The sequence below is a fragment of the Hemiscyllium ocellatum genome, chromosome 31 (genome assembly GCF_020745735.1).
Source record: "Hemiscyllium ocellatum isolate sHemOce1 chromosome 31, sHemOce1.pat.X.cur, whole genome shotgun sequence".
Classification (NCBI taxonomy): Eukaryota; Metazoa; Chordata; class Chondrichthyes; order Orectolobiformes; family Hemiscylliidae; genus Hemiscyllium; species Hemiscyllium ocellatum.
In genome coordinates, this window is record NC_083431.1 from 53,191,078 (window position 1) to 53,214,239 (window position 23,162).

Consider the following 23,162-nt stretch of genomic DNA (forward strand, 5'->3'; position numbering starts at 1 on the left):
GCTTTAATAAAAATCTTGGGTTTTTAGTGCTGGTTTTCTGAACCAAGCATTAATCGTGTTGGTTAGGAAGATCACATCTTGGTTTAACATTGCATGCAAAACAGACAACACCCTTGACAATGCATCACTCCCTCAATGGCAGCCTGGATTACATCCTCAAATCCCTTGAGTATGGCTAAAACCTTTTGACTCAGAGGTGAGACTTTACCACCAACATTAAATCAACATTGGACATGTTTCTCAAGATAAATCCCAGTTAATCTTCTCTCAAAAGTTATTCCTTTCACAAGTTTAAAGTTTACAATATTATTTCAGTTTTGCAAAAGACAGGAAATTTATTCGAACACATGGGTGTGATATTTCTGAATCAGCCGGGAGATAGTGTAGAGCAATCGGTGCTGGCAAACTGCTACTTGGGATCTGTTAAGTATCCACCTTGTTTGTTCACACTGAAATTGTCAAAATGGAGCTGAGTGCTTCACGCCCAATATATACTCCTAGGTTACAATGGTTGTGACTTCAAGAAAATGTAACCCTGCTCCCAAAATATTACTGCCATTGCTCTCCTCAGTGGATGAAGTCACACTGAGGGAGAGAACACTATATCTAAGCAATCTTGGTGAGTCATGACACCATAATTTTGCATACAAATATTTCAACCACACCTACTGCTCTGTGTGCTGGACTCCACCTTGGTTGATGATGGAGATCCATGAAGTATTTCTCTTTGTCATCTGCTGCCTGCTTACCAATGTACTTGGCTGGATGAGATAGCCTGAAGAGTTTTTTTCTCCAAATTGTTTGTTGTAAGACTGTTTGGCCGCAACTACAGCCTGCTCTTGTCTTTGGTACTTAACATGCAGGGAACCCTATCCTGCACATTAACCAGATTGTAAGGTTATTTTAAGGTATGCTTAATGCTCGTCTTGGCACATCCCATAATACTCAGCATTGGTCTCACTATTTAGTGGAAAGCGAGAAGCAAAAGTATGGTGACGGCTTGCAGGACACCATAAGCATTTTGTTTGGTTTACTGGATCCACCCTTTGACTATCCGACTTAGTAGCAAAATAATGGAGTCACCCCACACAATGGAGTGTATCCATGATATGGAAGCCTGATAATGTCTGCAAGACATCACCTGACACAAGGCCTCAAGGCCTCTTAGTCCTCAAGGACTTGGTAACCTCAAGTCACTGGTGGTGGACATTGAAGCTCCTGAGGCACTGTACAATGTTTCTTTCAGAGCTTTCTCCAAGTAATGTTCATACAATTGTTATGGTGTAAGTTACACTGTAGGAGATATTTGGCCTACTCACTGGCTCTAATCATTACCAAGAGCCAATCTCCTATTTTGACCCAAACCTCTGCACACTATTTCCATCCAAATAATTATCTGATGCCCTCTTGAATGCTTCAATGGAACTTGCCTCCACAACATTTCCAGGCAGTGTATTTCACTGAGTTCACTACGCATTAAATGAAAACATATTTCTCACATCATTATTGCTTCTTTTGCGTATCACTTTAAATCTGTGCCCTCTCATTCTTGTTCCTTTTATGAGTGGGAACAGCTTCTCCTACCCAGTCCATCTAGCCCACTAATTTAAAAATCACACAACACCAGGTTATAGTCTAACACGTTTAACTGGAGTCACCTGATGAAGGAGCGTCGCTCCGAAAGCTAGTGTGCTTCCAATTAAACCTGTTGGACTATAACCTAGTGTTGTGTGATTTTTAACTTTGTACACCCCAGTCCTACACCGGCATCTCCAAATCAGCCCACTAATGACTTTGAAAACATCTATCAAATCTCCTCTTGGCCTTCCTCTCTCCAAGGAGACCAGTCCAAACTTCCTCATCACTGAAATTGCTAATTTCTGAACCATTCTTGTAAACTGCTTCTGCATTCTCTGCAATGTATTCACATCTTTCCTATAATATTGTGGCCATAACTGCACACAATACCCCAGCTAAGGTCTACATGTACTTACGTTCAACATCACCTCCTTGCTCTTAGATTCTATGCTCCTATTAATAAAGTCGAGGATACTCCATGCTTTATTTACTGCTCTCCATCTATCCTACAACCTTCAATGATCCGTGCACATATACTCCCATATCCTGCTGCTCCTGCATCCCCTTTAGAATTGTATCCTCCATTTTATATTATCTTTCAATGTTCTTCCATCTCCTCTCATTTCTCTACACTGAACTTCATCAGCCTGTCCACCCACTCCAACTTGTCACAGTCCTTTTGGAGCTCCACACAGTGGACAAGTCATCCAAGTTTCACGTCATCTGCAAATTTTGAAACTGTCCCCTGCACACCAAGATCTAAATCGTCATGCCCGAAACGTCGATTCTCCTGCTCCTTGGATGCTGCGCTTTTCCAGCAACACATTTTCAGCTCTGATCTCCAGCATCTGCGGTCCTCACTTTCTCCATTAAGAAAAGCATGTCAAATGGAAACCTGGGAACTATGTTTTATAAACTCTTCTCCAGCCCGAAAAGTATTGAATGTCATTACTCTCTGTTTCTTATTACTCCCCTAATTTTGTATTCACTTTGCTACTGTTCAACAGGGAAAAATACCATTCTAGCACTTGGGGAGGCAGTCATCGATAATCAGCAGGTGTCATTGACTGCATTTGACCTGAGACCACGATGCTAATTTAAATTAATACTCAGGAAACTTAATGCCACATCTACCGAATGTTTAACTTGAATGTATCCCCACTTGCAGTGGTTTTGTCATATCAATTAAATAGTGAGTTTTTACTGTTGATTGACACTAAGACACATTTGAGGGCATTAAAAGCTATTGGTGATATTTGGCTCCTATAAATGAGCAACATTTACAAGTCAGTTGGATTTTAAAAGCAATCTAAAAGCAGATAACTTCTGGTGTCAGTTCATACATTACTTGTTTTAGATTAGATTAGATTAGATTAGATTACTTACAGTGTGGAAACAGGCCCTTCGGCCCAACAAGTCCACACCGACCCGCCGAAGCGCAACCCACCCATACCCCTACATTTACCCCTTACCTAACATGACAGGCAATTTAGCATGGCCAATTCACCTGACCCGCACATCTTTGGACTGTGGGAGGAAACCAGAGCACTCGGAGGAAACCCACGCAGACACGGGGAGAACGTGCAAACTCCACACAGTCAGTCGCCTGAGTCGGGAATTGAACCCGGGTCTCAGGCGCTGTGAGGCAGCAGTGCTAACCACTGTGCCACCGTGCCGCCCACGGTGAATGTAATTTCACAACCCTCCTAGATGGGATCTGGCCCTCAACCTCACAACCATCTTCACAATAAGAACAGTATGCCTCTCCTTATAATTACATACCTCATTGTTTGAACAATTGTACAAGTTGTTATAATCCAACTAATGTTATTAGTGGACACTAATGTTGCGAATTTGGTTTTAACAATAAAACAGAGGCTTATTGTGCAAAAGAAATGAAGATAAATTTATGAACCTATTTATATACAACACACATTTACAGATTTTGAAACACAGTCAAAATATGATCCTATTTATCTGAACAACATACTACTATGGCACTCAGACACCAGAAAGACAACTCCTTCTGATCTCAAGTAAGTTTTAACTTAGCTGTGACTTTAATTCCTGTCTGTGAGAATCTGATAGCCTCACTCTTGTGTTTGTCCTATAACTGAATCTAACATTTCTTGCTTCAAATTACCCCTCCAGGGTTTTTACCAAATATTTCTAGTCTGGAATTTTTAAAACTAAACATCTTGGACCAAGGTAACCTATTTTTATAACTCTAAGCTATCTTCTCCTTTTCACCTCCAGGTAGAGTCAAGTAAAACTGCCCAAACTGTATTGTAAAAAAGAACTTCTTTTGTTTGAGATGGGTGTTTCCCCTAAGCCCAGAAAAACACTTCAGAATCTGCTATCTGACTGCTTAATGTACTACACGGTTTACCTTGTTCATTCGTAAACTCTCCCAATATAAACAAAATTTCCATTAGCCTCCAAAACATACACACACAGACCTTTTTTTTAAAAAAAGACATCACTATAGCTACAAAAATACTTAGAAGTTAATAATTAAACTTGTTTAGACACACAAAAATACATGTAGCACTAGTTCAGAATTAAAAAATTGAAATTGAAATATAATTATAAAAATATATAATCACACACTGGACATCACAAGGTTAAGGTATTTAAACTAAGTAAAATAGGTATAGATCATATGTGACGAAAGGAGAACATAAAGCATGTAATACGTGTTTTTCAGCTTTGATGATGCCCTACCCTTATACAATTTTACTCAGATAGTGATAATTGCAAAACAGATTGTTTAAAATTCACCTCATGAAAATTCATAATACTTTTTTGGTAGTGCAGAAGTTAAGAATTGCTGAAAAAAGACAAAGAGTGCTGAATATTTTCATCTTGCACTCATCAACACAATTCACAAGAAATACCAATCCAGCAGTAACATGACTGACAAATAAATGTCAAACATTGTTTAAATTTTAAACTAGGCAGGTTAACTCTGATTAGTCAAGGTATTCACCTGAGAAATGAATTACAGATTGACTGTCACCTATTTTGCTGACTTAAAACAGGCACAGTGCGTGTATACTTTCTTTCTATATGCAAAGAGCAGTGTATTAATACTCATAGCTTCTAGGATATGCAAGCCTAAATGACAATTCCAAACTGGTTGTTAGCATAAATCTTTACAGTCAGGATTACTTAGCAAATGCTGTCCAATTGTAAAAAATTATATGTAATGTTGGACACTGTGTTGCAAATTCTGCAAGTGTTGGCTGGCTGGGTATAGTCAGTAACTTGCTGGTTCTGAACAACTTAAGAAATATGCTTAGTGGTATGATCCACTAGTCTTTGGGATATAAGGCCTACATATCTAGCATCACACCAGCAGTAAAATTCAACTACCACATTCGAGAGCTAAGCAAAATGTTCTTATGGCTTGACTAGCATGTCCAGGCACCATTATCCTACCTGGTCTAAAATTTAAGCACTTGGCCTTTGATTATCAGTCAACTCGTCCTCAACTGCAACACCTCTACTAATCACAGGCCACCTGCCAACCAATAAGCACTTTCTCAGAAAGGTTGTTTTTTTCTTTAAACAGGTATTCGTTGTAAATTGTCCTGATGAAACAAAAAGCTTCAACAACTTGTCTTTTTTCAGCAACAATAAAATTCATAATCTTTGGCATCAGACTAAATCTAGTGCAGTGCCACCATAAAAAAATTAATTTAGCATTTGATTTTAGATTAAGAAGTTGGGTTTGATGAACTCTGTTAGAGCAATAGTTAAACAAAAAAGCAACAAATCAGGAGCAATGGCTCTGCATTAAGAAAGAATGATTGGTCAGGATTCTGATTCCAACGTTATCTGCAGGAACATCTTCCAGAAGTGCATGTATATGAGCAGAACAGGATCTGGCTGCAATGTCCTCTCCTGTCATCATCTGCTGAAATTCACACAAGAATGATAAAGCAGTCAGGAAAGGTACTGTCGAGCATCTGGTATCAATGCAATGATATCGCAGTAAGGGAGTTATTGCCTTCAAGAGAGGAAGCATGCCATAAAATTGCAGGGAAAACGTGCTGGGCAGAATGAATTTAAAAAATCATTAGGCAACCTGTCTAGAGTAAGCACAATACCAGATGCCTTCTTAAATCTATTATGGGCATATTACATTTCTGAACACATATAATTTACATAAAATTTTTGGCAATGTTGTCCTTATAGGTCATTATAAAACACTCCTGTAGTTAATTTTGATCAAACATTTATAAAATGAAGATACTTTATGCAAACCAAAAACAGCAGTGAGTAAAAGCAATTTATCATCTCTTTGCCTCACTGATCACATTATCAGTACACTCTTCCACTGCATTCATCATGCAATCGGACGATTATTTGCATATTAATCAGGCATCCAACCATAAAGGACTGCATGCCAGCCAAATGCTGTGCTATCTCTGGAGGAACATTCAGTAATTATCATGTATCAGTGTTATGATGTGGTAATTGATTACAACATCTTTCTCTGCGCCTGGGGAGTCCTCAAACTCGCCCACCTCTAGGCATCATAGTGTAATTCTAAATTCTTCATTCAACCACACAAACAAGGATGAGTTACAAGAAAAACAGATAGCTGACCTTTACAGCAAGCTAGCAACTGCATAGCAAATTTTACTTTTTAACCTTAACAGTAAAGATACAAATAACTGGGCTATCATGTGTGAAATAAATATTAATTTAAACTAGAACACTATAAATAGTAATATGAGAAATTAGTCATCAATTATTTAATAGTGGAAAATGTTGCACTTGCATAACTTCAAGTTCTAGTGCTATCATTGTGTCCCAATTTGCAGCAAAAAGAACAACACTGGTTAAAGCAGTCAAACATATTGTAATATTGAAGCCAAATAATGCTTGAACATGAATGCACTTTCAAAATGCTCCACAATTCAAGTTACTGATTTTGCCACATCTTAGAGGGAATCGAGGAAACTCTTCAAATCGATGAAAACAGAGGAGTGGAATGAAAGGAGAATTTGGAAGGTGTTCCAAATAGAGTAATGCAGTTATAGACAGCAGATGGGTACTAAGCAGGCGCCCACTCACACAACTGGGAAATATTACGTGACACCAAGGGAGTTCAAATGGTTGCTAAAATGGTTGCTTTGGTAGTGGTGGTTGGGGTGGGGGGATAGGTGCGTGAAAAGAGATAATGACATGATCATAAATGCCTCAGTGAATCATGACTAAAGAAAACAAATATTTAGTTTTCTCTGTTTTTATATAAATATGTAACTTACCTCCATCAACCTAATTGCTTTATTGTGATAGATTTTTGAAATGTTCAAGTTGAAACGAATTTGTTTTTGATGGTCATTGATGCGATGAATTCTTCATATTAAATCTTTAACTTAACTATATGTAGTATTTTATGTTCCATCATTTTCTTCAGACACTGTTGACATTAGTGCAATGCAACTGTTTTAAGGGGATTTTTTTTAATTACCTTCATGTAATTTACATTTACTTACTGGCACTTTAGTGCTTTTTGAAGGGATTTGCTCACATATTAATTTACCCTGAAGAGAAACTATAGATTAATTTTGTCTTTCTGATATGAAATAGCAAAAAAGGAGCTTCTTATACTTTTATTAAAAAGGGATTAAGTTTTATGAATCCCTAAAGCAAGACAAATTATTCAGAGTAATACCAATGCCTTTAACAATACCAATTCTAATTAGGCACTTTCTGCTGCGTTAATGCTTTATACGGCTCCTCTGGGTATTCCCATTACCAGGCAATGCAGTGCTAGCGCATAGAGGAATGACGAATGATATCTGGGGACAAACTAAACAAACATAAAATTCAGGCTCCCTGTGGGTCATTGCAGCTGCATCTTAAAATTGAGTTCAGCAGGTCAGGATCTAGTTCACTGAACAGCCTAAATAACATAGATACCTTACCGCACAGTTGAATCTTAGCGACTAAGAAATAACTTCTTCCAATTGTGTTATATATTAATAGCCTTTTTCATTGTCATGGTTTTATTCTTACTACAAATTGAACATTTTTTTCAAACATTCTTCAACAGTAAGTATATTGGAAGAAATGTTAGAAATGTAATTACTAATACAGATGTTATACTAAGGTACTAAGTGTGACTGATCTGCATAAGCATTTGAAATCACTTTCTCATATGTACAATTTAAAACCCATTTCATTTCACAGCCTTACCATTCTAACTAATCACAAATTAAATTAGAATTACCTTGCAACATATTGTTCAAAATAATTAAATATATGCATTTTTGTGGCAAATATTGCCAGTTCACTATCCAAGACAATTCCCCAACCTTGAGGGAGGTTACCCCGTCTTATTAAAAATGAGAATCATTCAGATGTTCTCTCGAAACAGTAGTCAAAGCACAGACAGTAAAGTAGCAGGCAGGTTTCTAGAATTTCCCCACTACGAAGGGGAATAAACCAGAGGGAAAAGCATTTCAAGCACTCTCACACATTTAGTCCTGCTAACAATGGTGCAGCACTGGGATAGACCTAGCACAGCATCAATCCTGGATATCCAATGGAGAAAAGAAAAACAAAATTAAAGTTGTTAAGTTGGGGGGAGGGGTGATGGAGAAATAATTAACCTTCCACTGTTGAAATACTCTGGGAAGAACAAAGAAAAGGAATGCAAATCAGTTCCTGTTCTATGTTCCATTAGAGGATTATTAAATTTATTGAAGCATAAAGCTGCTATACCCAATTCAACATAAAGATCTAGTGTGCAGTATACTTCAATATATTAAAGTTTCAGACGCTTTCCCGGAAAGTGGAGATGGACTCTGTTTCGCACATCAATTTCTTTTTGAAAACGGGTATGATAATGCCTGTAAGCAAGACTCCTCAAAACAAATGTGCAACATATAATACAATATATGTTCATTTGAAAATACAGACTCCGAAAGGGAATTCTTTTATATCTATCTGAGCAGACAGTGGACAATATTTCATTCAAAAGACAGGAAAGGAATTGCAAGTGAAACCATGATTGGAAAAATTAAAGGTGTGAAGAGGAACATACAGCAGACTCAAGTTGTAGAGATCTGTAGTGCTGGGGTCAGGAAGTTATGTGTGGATGAAAACAAAAATAATGAAATTGCTTGCGATACAGACTCAGTGAAGGTCAGTTGATCATGAGAGTAATAAGGAACCTATTGTAGGTAAGGATGCAACTGATGGCGTTTTGGACAATTTGTAATTTTTGAAGAACAGTTCCGTTTTGAAGATCAGATTATGAGTATTCTGTTCCTCGACGTCTTGTTGCTTTGGCAGAAACGTTATCTATCATTATCAAAGTCAAAATATCTTAAAGAGTCAAATCATGCTAGCCTCAATGTTTTAAAGACTTCAAACTGTAACAGCTCATCATGATTGTGTAAAACCTCCAACCTTCTCATTGATTATATGCCAGATTTTTCCAACTGAAAAACTATCCACTATTCAATGATCGCGACAATGTTTGAAGAATGAACTGATACAATCAGAAAGTGTTGTTGCAATGCTCACTATATACGACAATTGCTTAAAAGCAGGACATAATGAACAGAGGAGCAGCACATATTCCATTTTTTTCTTGCTAGCTATCATTTATCAGCATTGTCAGTGGAGCAAATGTACCTGAGATACTAAAGCCTGAGACCAAATGCCTAGGGTTTAATTCAACTTAGACTCTTGAGATAGTTATATATGATGCCGTGGTATTTCGGCACCCTGTTAAAGATTTAGTACCTATTGCTTTATTGAGAATTACCACTCCCATCTCATAACTCAGAAACACTGAAGTCATTTATAACACAGAAACAATATTCAACAGTTCTCTCTGACCTGCAATCATAATATCTAACATTTTTTAAAAAATCAAACAACTCTTACTTCCTTTTTAATCAGCATATATATAAATTACTACAGGAGTGGTTGTGACAGAGAATACTGATCCACTACATTCTAAGTTTTTTGTTTGCAAACTATCAATTTTTACCATCTCTTCAATTCTTGTTTCAAGGTTGTGTAATTCATGCTCTTTTGATACTATTTCATTGACAACTTAAGAGATAAATGCAATATTTGCTATAGGTCAAAGTATATAAGTCTATCTTTGAAGCTTCACAAATCCTTCAGGAAATAGGGGTTGTCCTATATCCCAAGTATAACATGTCTCAAATCATGATTTGGACTTCGGGATTGGCAGCAGCGAAAAGTGGCCGAGCACAGGCTGATAGCTAAGTTCGGTACCCATAGGAAGGGCCTCAACAGGGACCTTGGGGTCATGTCACAATTCAGGTTACCACCATTGCACTACACACACACAGACACTCCTACATACACACACAGGCACTCCCATACACACACACAGACAAATACCCACATGCACACATATATTTTGTGGGGGGAACTTGTACCTGCAGGATTACATTGTACTTTGCTCAAAGACTGCATGCATTCATGTAAAACTCTGTTATCTCACTTTTTAGATTAGAATCAATCTAAACATCATGACATAGACAGAGAACACAGGGGGCTAACAAAAAAGGTTTTGTGATTTACACATGAAAGAAGTGAAACTATCATGGTATTCGAACAGATGAAAGACTCAACAGACAATCAAGGTATTTTTCAATGGATAATTTCAGTTACATCACACTGTAAATTTTTGTTATAAATTCTGTGCCTTCAAATTGAGCCCTCCACTATCACCTGATGAAGGAGCGGCACTCCGAAAGCTAGTGTGCTTCCAACTAAACCTGTTGGACTATAACCTGGTGTTGTTTGATTTTTAACTATGTCTCAAATTAAGCTGCAACCAGCAATGTAAATGCTAACACACTTGTTTCCATTGGAAAGAACTGAGGGACCATCTACCATTTACAAAGCAAGATGGCAAAGCCAAACTCTCCTTCTGGAGAGAAGGAATACTTCGATGAAATCCAGTTTGTTCTGGTGCCTTGCAAAATACATGTGTACAAAAAGAAAATAAAACAAATTACTTTTCGTCTAACTGTACCCTGGAAAGGAACTGAGAGTACACCAAACATATTTTTGAAGTCACTGGAAATATTTTGTCCTTTTCGTCCTTGTTTCTTTTAATGTAATGCTGATTAGGGGATTATTTTTCTGTTTTACACTATTGACATATGTAACTTCAGGAAAACTCATATTTCAGCTTTCAAATAAATTGAAATTATGCTTGATCAATAATACAAAAACTAATCATCTATTTTGCAAGTCAATAACGCTTTTTAGACATATATTTTTTGGAGCCCAACTCAAATTTGAGTTGCATGCACAATGTCCCTACCTTGTGTTTCAATGAATACCAAGATCACTGAAAAATTACTGCAGTTATGATAATCTCACAGCCATCATGTTAATTTGTACACACACTGAGCTTTGACTGCTGGATAATTATACAGTTCACAGTAAAACTGCAAGAAACATTTTTCACCCTGGTTAATAATATTTAAAATTTATCTTATTGTAAATTTTACAAATTGGCGGCATGTTGGCTCAGTGGTTTGCACTGTTGCCTCGCAGCGGCAGGGAGCAAGATTTGATTCCAACCCTCGATTGACCGTTTGTGTGGAGTTTACACATTCTCCCTGAGTCTGATAGGTTTTTTTTATCAGGTATTATGGTTTCTGTGCACAGTCCAAAGATGGTTAGGTAGATTGGCCATGCTAAGTTTCCCCTAGTGTCTAGGGATGTGCAGGCTAGATGGATTGGCCTTGGTAAATGCAGGGTTACGACAATAAGGTGGGATGCTGGGTCTGGGTGGGATGCTGTTTGGAGGCTTGATGCAGACTCAATCAGCTAAATGGCCTCTTTCCCCACTGTTGGGATTCTGTGATTTTAAATTCTCAACATGGTTTCTGCAATTCATTGTTTATGTAATTATAAAGTACAATGATATTTCTTCAGGGCATGACTGAGTTCATACAGTTACAATGCAATTCATTAATTTTTTTTAAAAAAACTACATTTTCAAAATTGATAAGATCCAGATAACCAGAGGGAATTATTACCTGAAAGAAGGGGTTTGGGAAGGATTGATTTAAGTACAAATTAAATGCTGAAACGTGGCATTTAAGTACTAAAAATATCAGGTCAACTTGATATGCCAGGTTGACCTATGCCCTGTTATCTACTGTAACTTCAAAAAAAACATAATCTTAAAAGACGTTCTCTAGGAGCATCTCTTAACCTTCTCAGTTCCAGTGACAAAAATCCTAATATTTCAGGACAAATGAAAATGTTGCCAATGCTGATCAGGTCATTCAGTATCTGTGAAAAGAGTAATAAACGTACAGCATTATAAATATAAAATGATATCAGAACGAGGGAAGGATTATATTGCAAAACGTTAACATTTTTACTTGCCCATAGATCCTACTTAAGCTTTTTTGCTTTTTAGATTTTTTTGTTCAACTTTCCAGTAACTGTAGAGCTTTAATTTGTTTGCTGCCATAATTAATCAAGTCTATCTTCTTCACTGCAACCTCTTAACTCTGGTAACAGCTCAGTGAATCTGCGCTTCACTCTTCTCATGAGTTTACAACTTTTCCATAATGAGACAACATCCTGACCTGCAGATCTGGGCCAAAGAAATAGCATCAATGCCTGAAATAGGCTTTTTAACACATGCAAATTAGGAGCCTTCCAGGAGCTTAAGGCTCCCATTTCATGGCGAGATAATATCAAAAGGTATGGCACAAGCAGCATTTGGCAAGTCACATGGATGTGCAGTCTGTTGCAATCTGCAAGCAACAGGGTAACTCAACTGTAGCACTGACAGGAGTTTATAATACTTTCTCTGAATTCACATTATAGAATTCAGCTGCTGACCCAGCCAGCGCAGTTTCTTTTAATAGCCAAAGACTGCAAGAGGTCAAATGCAGTAAAATGTGTGAATGGCACATACTGGCCCAACTCGGCTGGTATACTTCAAAATGAAGCCCCAATACAACCAGCATGTCAATTTCCAAGGATTACTGTTTTTCTCCTCAGGGCCCTACCGCACTCTAAATTCTTTATGTTGACTGCTGCTGCAAATGCAGCCATTGATTGGCAATTTCACTCCATTGTTGAGATCCCTCAGTTAACCCATAGTTTACTCAACAGTAATGAAACCCAAAATCTAATATCAGGTTTGTCTTAGCTCACATCACAAGGAATTGCTTGCACCATATCCCCAAAAATGAGTGCAACCAAATTTTTTTGTCAGAACGCAACTGAAGCGTAACTAATGTCCCTCAGAGGCTAAGTACCACCTCTTTGAGTCTTCAGTAATTCTAACCACCTATACTGGCTGTCATCAGCTAGTTTATTGCAAATTAAAGATCAAATTTAGCATCTCTACAAAGTTCTGCTATCAGTGGAGAAACTCAGCAACCAGGAGAACATAGGCAAGAGTGTGGTGCTGGAAAAGCACATCAGGTCAGGCAACATCCAAGGAACAGGAAAAATGATGTTTCGGGCAAAAGTCCTTCATCAGGATTGAGGCTGGGAGCCTCAGGGGTGGAGAGATAAATGGAAGGGGATTGGGGCTGGAGAGAATGTGCAACAGGTGGGTGGAGGTGGGGAAAAGGTGACAGGTCGGAGGGGAGGATGGAGTGAGAAGGAAGATTGCCAGGTGGGACAGGTCATGAGACAGTGCTGAACTTGAAGGTTGGAACTGGGGTAAGGTTGGGGGTGGGGAAATGAGGAAACTGATGAAATCCACATTGATGCCCGGGGGTTGAAGTGTCCCAAGGTGGAAGATGAGGCGTTCTTCCTCCAGGCGTTGGGCGTTAAAGAAGGGGCAATGGACGAAGCCCAGAGCCTGCATATCCTTGGCAGAATGGGAGAAGGAGTTAAAACATTCGGCCACGGAGAGGTGGGGTGTCCTGGAGATATTCTCTGAAGCGGTCTGCGAGTAGGCGTCCTGTCTCCCCAATGTAGAGGTGACTGCACTGGGAGCAATGGATACAGTAAATGACGTGTGGAAGTGCAGGTAAAACTCTGATGGATGCAGAAAGCTCCTTAGGGACCTTGGACAGAGGTTGGTGGGGGGTGTGGGCTCAGGTTTTGCAATTCCTGTTGTGGCAGGGGAAGGTTGCAGGAGGGGAGGGTAGGTTGTGGACCTGATGAGGTAGTTGCTGAGGGAACGGTCTTTATGGAATGTGAATGGGGTGGGGAGGAAAATATATCTCTGGTGTTGGGACCTGTTTGTAGGTGGCGAAAATGGTGTTGGATAATGCAATTTATATGGAGGTTGGTGGGGTGGAAGGTGAGGACCGGGTTGTGGGGGATACTAGTGATAGTGGGTCGTGTCCTTTGGTGGTCCAAGGACTGCAACAAACATTACACTGGACAGACGGGCAGGAAATGAGCCACCAGGATACATGAGCATGAATTAGCTATCAAAAGACATGACCAACTATCACTAGCATCCATACACACAGACAAAGAGGGACACCAGTTCAACTGGGACAATTCATCCAACTTGGGACAGGCTAAAACAAAGACACGGACAGGAATTCCTAGAGGTCTGGCATTCAAACCGGAACTTCACTAACAAACATATAGATCTGAACCTCATTTACTAACATCTCAGAAAAAGTACCAGAAGTGATATCACCCTCCACAACAGACCAAGACACATAAATAGCTTCATTGAAGGCTCACTGATGATGTTACCTAGCATGGTGATGAAATGTCAATCTACCAGCTTAATGAGCAAACTTACAGCAAAAACATAGCCTCTATAGTTACGAAGATTTTGATGCAAATAAGATATAATAAAACTAATGTCTAAACAATTGCTTAGGATAAATGTCAAAAAACATTTCACAGAAGGGATTATGATGCTTGGTGCATCAAATGGCACAAACTTAGGGATGGTCACTATGGGAGATGGATAATTTCTCTGCATAACATGAAATTTACCAGAAGGGTCTGAATTCTGAAAAATGGTAACAGTAACTAGACTCTCTCCAACAGATTAGATTGATGGGAAGATTATAGGGATTAACTTATAAAAGTCAAGGTAAACAGGGTTATTTCTTATCAGTGGTACATGAAGACCAGTAATATCAAGATAAATATCACATACACGAGATTCTAAAGTATTTGAAAATTTGCAGAACAAAGTAGGCCTGTTTGGTCCAATCAATCCATGCCAGTTTTTATGTTCCCCATGATCTTTCTCCCAATCAACATAATCATTTTCCTTCTTCCTTTTCAGATTTTCCTCAAATATTATTCGCTTCAGCAACCTTTTGCAAGTAATGTATGTTCACCACTCTCAATGAAGACATTTCTCCTAAATTCCTTGGGGGGTTTTCTTATGGCTGTGTTGTTATTTATATCCACTAGTTTTGATCACAAAAACAATATATTTTATATTGCACGCTTAAATTAATTAACCATTCAAAAGCATTTCAGGGAAAGTTTTCAAACAAAATATAATACCTAGCCACACAAAGACCTATAATAAGAAGATAAGATCTGTAACAATTAATAGAAAAGATACCACAAAAAGAAGTGAATTCAAAGCCACGGCCTGAGGAAATGGCAGAGACAGTGAAAGAATCTTAGTGTCAAAATATCACGTGGAAACATTTTCTCTAAATATAGACCTCTACTATCAGATCTCAGCTTTGTTCTTTCCAGAGAAATGAACCCCAGATGTATCAATCTCCCCTGACAGATCTAACCTTTCAATTTGGTATCAGCCTATCAATTTTACACCTTCTCCATTGTCTCTGTATCGTTTTTATAATAAATTCTTTTTGGACAGTCCCTCAGGGTCAAGAATGATTTGCGTTCACTCTGTTTCAATGGGTTCCAAGATTGCTCATATGTCCAATATTTTGAGAACATCCCTTAATTGTTCCACTGTCTCCCAGGAGTCAACTGCTGCGATAAAATTGGAATATCACAGTTGCACTGGAAATCTGGTGTCAGGCATACAAATGAGATGCGAGAATTGGAAATGGATAGAGAGAATGTGGGTGTCACTGGCAAAACAGAAGAAAGAATCGGTGGTTGTGATGTATTTAGGTTTGCTGAAAGCTTTTGATAAGAGGTTATTGCAAAACTAAAATACATGGAATGATGCCATGGACTCAGAATTAGTCAGCAGACAAGAAACAGAATTGGAGTAAATGAGTTATACAGAGAGGAATGTGGTAACAAGTGGGGCATTGGGGCAATGCGTAGGTCATTGCTGTTCACAATATATATCAATGAACTGGATGAGTGATCAAGTGTTATATTTACAAGTTTTCTAACAACAAAAAAGCGAAGTGAAAGTGATGAGGAAGATATAAAGTGGCTTCAAGGTGATTTAGACAAGTTGAGTGAGAGATCAAACACATGGCAGTCATAGTACAACTGGGATCATTGTGAAGTTGTCCACATTGGTAGCTAAAACATAATTACAGAATACTATTTGAAAGTTACTAGATTGGGAAAGATTAATGTACAAAGTGACCTGCGTGTCCTTATACACTGGTAATCAAAAACATGCATGCAGATGCAGCAAGCAGTTAGGAAGATGAATGGCATGCTAGCCTTCTTTGTAGAAATGAGAGTACAGGAACAAGGAAATCTTACTGCATTTGTAGGAGCTGGGTGAGACCACACCTGGCGTACTATGTAGCTTTTGGATCTCCTTATCTCAGAAAAAAATACCTAGCCATAGAGGGACTGCAGCGAAGGTAGCCCAAACTGATTCCTGGGATGGTAAGGTTTCCCTGGAGATAGATTGGATCAACTGGTGTTCAGAACAATGAGAAGGGCTCTCATTGAGTCACATACATTCTGACATGGCTGGACAGATTAGATTCAGGGATGATGTTTCCCCTGTACAGAGGGTCTGGAATATAAGATCACAGTCTCAGCACAGGGGGCCATTTTAGACTGAGATGAGGGGAAACGTTTTTATGAAGAGTGTGGTCAACCTGTAGAATTCTTTACCACAGAAAGCTATGGAGGCCAAGTCAGCAAATGTATTTAAGAAAGAAATAGCTTTCTAGAAACTAATGGTGCCAAAGGGCATGAGGTGAGAGCAGGAATATGGTGCTGAGGTAGAGGATCAGCCATGATCGTGTCGAATGACAGAACAAGGCATGATAGGTAGAATGGCCTACTTCTATTCCTATTTTTATTTCAATGTTCTGCCCAGTGAAGCTGATTTTAAATGAGTACACTTAGATACTGGCCATGTTTCTTGGGAGAGGACATTGAGATTGAATGATGCATTGTTATTTGCATTTTACAATGAATAATATAGCAAAATACAAATTCAACTGTCACCACAATCGGGCTCTATTTTGAAACGTTTAAGAATAAAAAGAATGAAATAACAAAAAGATCTAGATAAAAGAGAGTTTATTGTCTTTCTGCCACCTCCACTTGTGAGTCCAGAGCCAGGTCACCAATGATACATGCACTTCCACCTCTCCTGCACCAGACCCACCAATGTAGGGAGTCGCCACTCTTTGAGCAACATCTCTGCGTTGCTGAGCCCACTTCACCAACACCAATGCCAGGTCCCATACTAAACCCACACTCTCACCACAACCTCGAAGTTCCTGGCCCTGCTCTCGCAACCGCCTCACTGAAAACCAGGAGTCCCTGGCTCCACTGCCAAGCTAGGCTGCCACCTCACCAAGAGTCCAGTTCCAGTTGCCCTCCTCTGAGATGTCATATTGCTGGCACCATCATCTTGAAAGGTCCACTGCCCCTCTGATCCCTGAAGGGGTTTTGCTACCGGTCGAAGACCGGGAGAACGTCCTGGCTGCTGCCACCATCTCCAGTTGCCAGGAGAAGCCACATCCACCGTCGCCTCTAACTGCTGGAAGGCTGCTGCCGTTTCACGTGTGGCCCATTGTTGCTGCCATGTCAATGTCGCCAATTAATCCGCAGCACAAGGGCCCAAAGAATAACAATTAATGACAAAACACAAGAAAAAAGAAAAAAAAGAAGGAAAATGGAAAAATGGAAAAATAAAGAAAGCAGACGGGAGCAGATGAGCCCTGGCTCAAGAGCCCACATGCAGTCTTGCTACTCTGTCATCATCTTTAAGTAAGATGCTGTTGAACTGCCTCTTTTGTTACCAGAATTGAAGGCACCGCTGGTGATATTTCTTCATGCTTTCAGATGCCTGCTGCAGGCTGCCCAAGTCTTCAAACAATTTGCAGTGGAGGGATCACTGCTGCCTGGAGTAATTCAAATGTAAGTATTGGTTTTCAGATCCTAGGCCTCAAATATGCTTTTTCTCCATCAGGTGAAGGGTGAGCTAACACGGTAGAGGCTAGAGTGAAGTTTCTTGTCCATGCATGCCTTTGTCAGGAGAATCACAATAATCCAGGAATTTATCATTGACCTCAACCAACAGATTTTCTGGGAGGGCAGGGAATTGATTATTTGATTTTGTGGGAGCTGATTGGAATAGGACCTTACTTTCCACATCTTTACAGAAAGGCTCAATTTATCTCATATGCTTTGGAGAATAAGATGATAGTGATCTGGAGCTTATTTTCTGAGTGAGCACAAACACAAATCAAAGCAGGAAATTGTATTGAACCTCTGAAAAGCTCTAGTTTGATCCCAACTAGAACACTGCATTCAATTTAGATCACTACATTTTAGTAAATTTGTGACAGATGCAAAAGACATCTTATTATGGATGTGGAAATTTCTAAGTCATAAACTGGAGTTGTTCTCCATGGAACAAAGGAGTTTGAGGGTATGTTTGTGGAAGTGTATACATTTAGACAAGATGGACAAGGAAAATCTACACCTCTTTGGTGAAGTGTAAGTATGAGGGGACACAGATTTAAAGTTTTGGACAACTGTGTGAGCAGTTGTGGAAGAACATAGAACAATACTGCGCAGAATAGGGCCTTTGGTCCTCGTTGTTGCACCGACCTGTGAACTATTCTCAGCTCATTCCCCCTACACTATCCCATCAACATCCATGTGCTTATCCAAGGATTGTTTAAATCTTCCTAATGTGGCAGGTAGGGCATTCCACACCCCTATCACTCTCTGAGTAAGGAACCTGCCTCTGACATCTGTCTTAAATCTATCACCCTTCAATTTATAGTTATGTCCCCTCGTATAAGCTGACGTCATCACCCTAGGAAAAAGACTTTCACTGTCTACCCTATCTAATCCTCTGATCATCCTGTATGTCTCTATCAAATCCCCCCTTAGCCTTCTTCTTTCCAATGAGAACAGACCCAAGTCTCTCAGCCTTTCCTCCAGACCAGGCAACATCCTAGTAAATCTCCTCTGCACCTTTTCCAATACTTCTAGAGAGCATAGAGTTAGGGTGAGAGGGGAAAGATATAAAAGAGACCTCAGGGGCAACTTTTAACACAGAGGGTGGTACATGTATGGAATGAGCTGCCAGATGAAGTGGTGGAGTCTGGTATGATTGTAACATTTAAAAGGCATTTGGATGGGTATATGAATAGGATGGGTTTGGAGGGATATGGGCCAGGTGGGACTAGATTGGGTTGGGATATCTGGTCGGCATGGACGGGTTGGACCGAAGGGTCTGTTTCCATACTGTACATCTCTATGACTCTATGAACTTCCACATCCTTCCCGAAATATGGCGACCAGAACTGTACATAATATTCCAAGTGCAGCCACACTAGCGTTTTGTATTGTTGCAGCATGATATTGCGGCTCTGGAACTCAGTCCCTCTACCAATGAAACCTAACACACCATATGCCTTCTAAACAGCACTATCAATCTGGGTGGCAACTTTTAGGGATCTATGCACATGAACTCCAAGATCCCTCTGCACATCCACACTACCAAGAATCTTTCCATTGACCCAGTACTCTGCCTTCCTTTTATTCTTCCCAAAGTGCATCACCTCACATTTAGCTGTATTGAACTCCATTTGCCACCTCTCAGCCCAATTCTGCAGTTTATCCAAGTCACCCTGCAACCTGTAACATTCTTCCAAACTGTCCACTACTCTGCCGACTTTCGTGTCATCTGCAAATTTACTAATCCATCCATCTATGCCTGCGTCTAAGTCATTTATAAAAATGACAAACCGCAGTGGTTCCAAAACAGAACCTTGTGGCACACCACTCGTAACTGGACTCCAGGCTGAATATTTTCCATCAATCACCACTCGCTGCCTTCTTTCAGAAAGCCAGTTTCTAATCCAAATTGCTAAATCACCCTCAATCCCATAACTCTGCATTTTCTCCAACAGCCTACCATGTGGAACCTTATCAAAGGTTTTACTGAAGTCCATGTATACCACATCAACTGTCCTCCCCTCATCTACATGCTTGGTCACCCTCTCAAAAAACTCAATGAGGTTTGTGAGACACGACCTGCCCTTGATGAAACCATGTTGACTACCTGAAATCAAATTGCTGCTTGCTAGATGATTATAAATCTAATCTGTTATAATCCTTTCCAACACCTTTCCTACGGCAGAAGTACGGCTCAGTGGTCTATAATTACCTACACTTTTAAGTAGGAAGTTGCAATCTCCTAGAACCCTCTGCCTACAAGTAGGGTTCAGGAACTGAGCAGAAGGGTGATCTAACTGGTTTGCTCCACAGTCAGAACAGTATAAATGAGTTGAATGCTTTTAATGACGCGAAGTGTAGTTCAACTAAGGTTCTACCACAGTTTAATATACCTACCTGTTTTGCAATTCTATTGCTTTAGAAACGAAACCTAATGGTTTGTTCACTTTCTTTTTAGTCTTTTTAACTTGCAGATTTACACAGTGATTAGTGCAGAGGTATCCTAGATCCCTACACTCCTGTCCCCTGGTTAGACTCATATTTTCCAATGAGTAAGTTGCCTTCTTATTCTTACCAGCAAAATGCACCATCTCACTTTACTTATAAGGACATTCATTTGTCAAGTATGCACTCTTCTGATTAGAAAGCATTTGCTTTATGCAAAAATAATTAGAATAATTTGCCACTCACAGCAATCGATGTTAAATTGACTACAACAGTACAAGTATCACAAGCTGATTATTAAAGAAGAAAAATATGAAGTGTATAGGGAGAGAACAGGAAAATGGAAAATAGCTTTTTGAACTAAAAGATACGAAATGTAATTACCCTGTTGCCATGGCTTTGTAAGCAGCCACCAAGATAGTGGTCAATAATTCTGTCCACAGGTTAAGACTGCACACACATATCGTCTCTCTGACCTACCTTGTCCTGATTGCTGGACCTGGGATGGAAGAACGCTTTGCCCCAGCTCGCCATTCAGCCACAGCTGCATGCGAATAAAGGGTTCTCGGCCTTTCTGAGTCAACTTACTCCAAGGCTTGGGCCTAGACAGCATGTCACTAACACTCCCTTGTGACAGACCCAAAACCTAAGAAAAAGATCAGGGCATGGCAAAGAAAAACAAAGAATTTTGTGAGTAATTGTTTTCTCCTAATTTCTTTTGGTTTTGGTAATAGAAAATAAGTGTTACAAGACATTATATTTATAAACATGCAAAATGCATCCAAGTGTTGAAAGCCATTTCAAGGATCACAAGTTATCTTGAAGGGTTACTGATCCAGATTTCAAAGTCACCGGCGCAGACAGCTATAAGGAAAGCATCAATTTTCTGGCAGTAATTTGGACCACTGGTGTTATTTATTTCCTACTCCATTTGTCATACCAATTTGTTGCTTTCCAGAATTTCAATTGCTTTTCTGCCTTTGCGTTTATTTCTTCTTTGGCTTCTAAAACTCATTTTTCACTTCCTTTCTTGTAGTATTTCAGTCACTAAATAAAATAAAATGGTCTAGTTCTGTCTTTTTTGTGGTAGAAAATGAGTTTTACTATGCAACATTCTATTAATAACGTCAAACTACCAACTAGCTCAGTGAAATGCAAAACAACTGCTTAAATTATTTAAGCTCCAAAGCCAGTGGATCCCAGACTGCTTACTGCCTTAAGTTTATCCAGCTTCTGCATTTCCTGCGTAAACTCAATATATTGTGCTGTACTTGGCGTTATGTAAGATTTTACAATGGCCTTATAGAGCAAAAATGATAAAAATGTGTGAACTAGTTATGATTTCACCATTATAATGTTTTACTACTTGCTTTTTTTATAATGTTTATACAATGGTTCTGGCCTACAACATTTCTTGTAACAAGATGATGGACTTTCTTAAGAATTAATCAGGGACTTACCGGTGTTGCTCCAGTGCCGCATGCTCCACTGTGGTCATTTGATGTGGTCGGTGCGGAGCTGATTGGTTGTGTAGTCAGACGCAACACCTGAGTGATGACAATTAGAATGATAAATCGTTCCCTTCTAAGTGTTATCACACTGGTGCTATGACATTGTTTGAAAAGCCAGAACCATTGTATAATAGAAACCACACCTTCTGATGTGGGAACATGAAAGATTGTTTTTCACAGTTCCACCCTCATGTGGTCATATAAAAAACAAACTCAATCAGAACTTCAAACCTCTGAACTTGGTATACCAGTTAGCTGATGATCAGTAATGGAATATATCAAAGTTTCCCACTTCTAGTGCTGAGTGCAACTTATTCCTAGAGATAGATATTAAATCTTGGCACTGGCAATGGCCCCTTCTCCAGTTAACCTACAGATATTAAACAGTCATTATTTTGGGAAGGCAATGTACCATTACATTTCAATTAATTTAGGACAATAATATGTTTCCTGCATTTTAATGGCAACATAATTAGGCTAACTGGAGATTTGTGTCACTCCAAAAGAAGGAATTTTCTGTCTTAACTTTACTGTTGTTGAGGAACATGCGTCTGTAAACTTTAATCCTTCAATCGCAATAACAAAAGGTGTCAGTCCCAAACAGTGCTACATTTGTGGTTCTCATATTGAAACTTCTGGACATTACAGTAAATATCTTGAACTGAGGTTGAGCGAGCAGATATACCAAATGAGGAACAATGCAACAATATCAGCCTATTAACAAACATATTGGATACTCTAGCGAAACTGTTAACAGCATTATTCTTTGTAAACTAGCCTGAGCTGAGTGTTACAGCAAGGTTAGCAACTGATTAGCAAGCAGCTATTATAGACCTGTTCAGTTGGGAACAGGGCTAGGTTAAAACACTTGGAACGTCAGGAAAAAAAATTCAACAATCCTTAATAACACAGGAATAATGTTACTTTTAAATAGCCATTAAGTAAGTAATATCTAATTTTTGTTGGAAACATGATCCAAAATAACAATAATAATGTGTTTACATGGGGCATTTTCATGAAAAAAAAGACTGGTGTTTATGTGGCATTTCGCACAAACACTGGATATCCCAAAGCCGTTTACAGCCATTTAAATACTTTCCGAAATGTCATCACTGACATAATGTAAGGAACATGGCAACTAATTTCAGCTCAGCAAGATCCTGGGGTCAGTTAGATAGATTCCTGGTTTGCAATGCAGCATGGTGTCAAAACAATGGGTTCAATTTCTGCACTAGCTGAGATTACTATAAAAGTCCAGTCTTCTCAACCTCTCTCCTGGCCTGATGCATGGTGACCCTCAGGTTAAACCACCATCGT

At 39.2% G+C, this 23,162-nt stretch overlaps 1 protein-coding gene across 2 annotated transcripts in view; it reads right to left on the reverse strand.

Moving 5' to 3' along the window:
• The window catches only part of LOC132830572 (protein CASP-like), a 596,312-nt gene that overhangs the window by 111,261 nt on the left and 461,889 nt on the right, over positions 1–23,162 (reverse strand). Inside the window, exon 19 of one of the 2 annotated variants that reach the window (XM_060848389.1) lies at positions 20,815–20,980. The exons of the other annotated variant lie outside the window; for it this stretch is intronic. Within the exon in view, the coding sequence (XP_060704372.1) occupies positions 20,815–20,980 (166 nt within the window). The remainder of the gene's footprint in view (positions 1–20,814; positions 20,981–23,162) is intronic. 2 annotated transcript variants of the gene reach the window in all.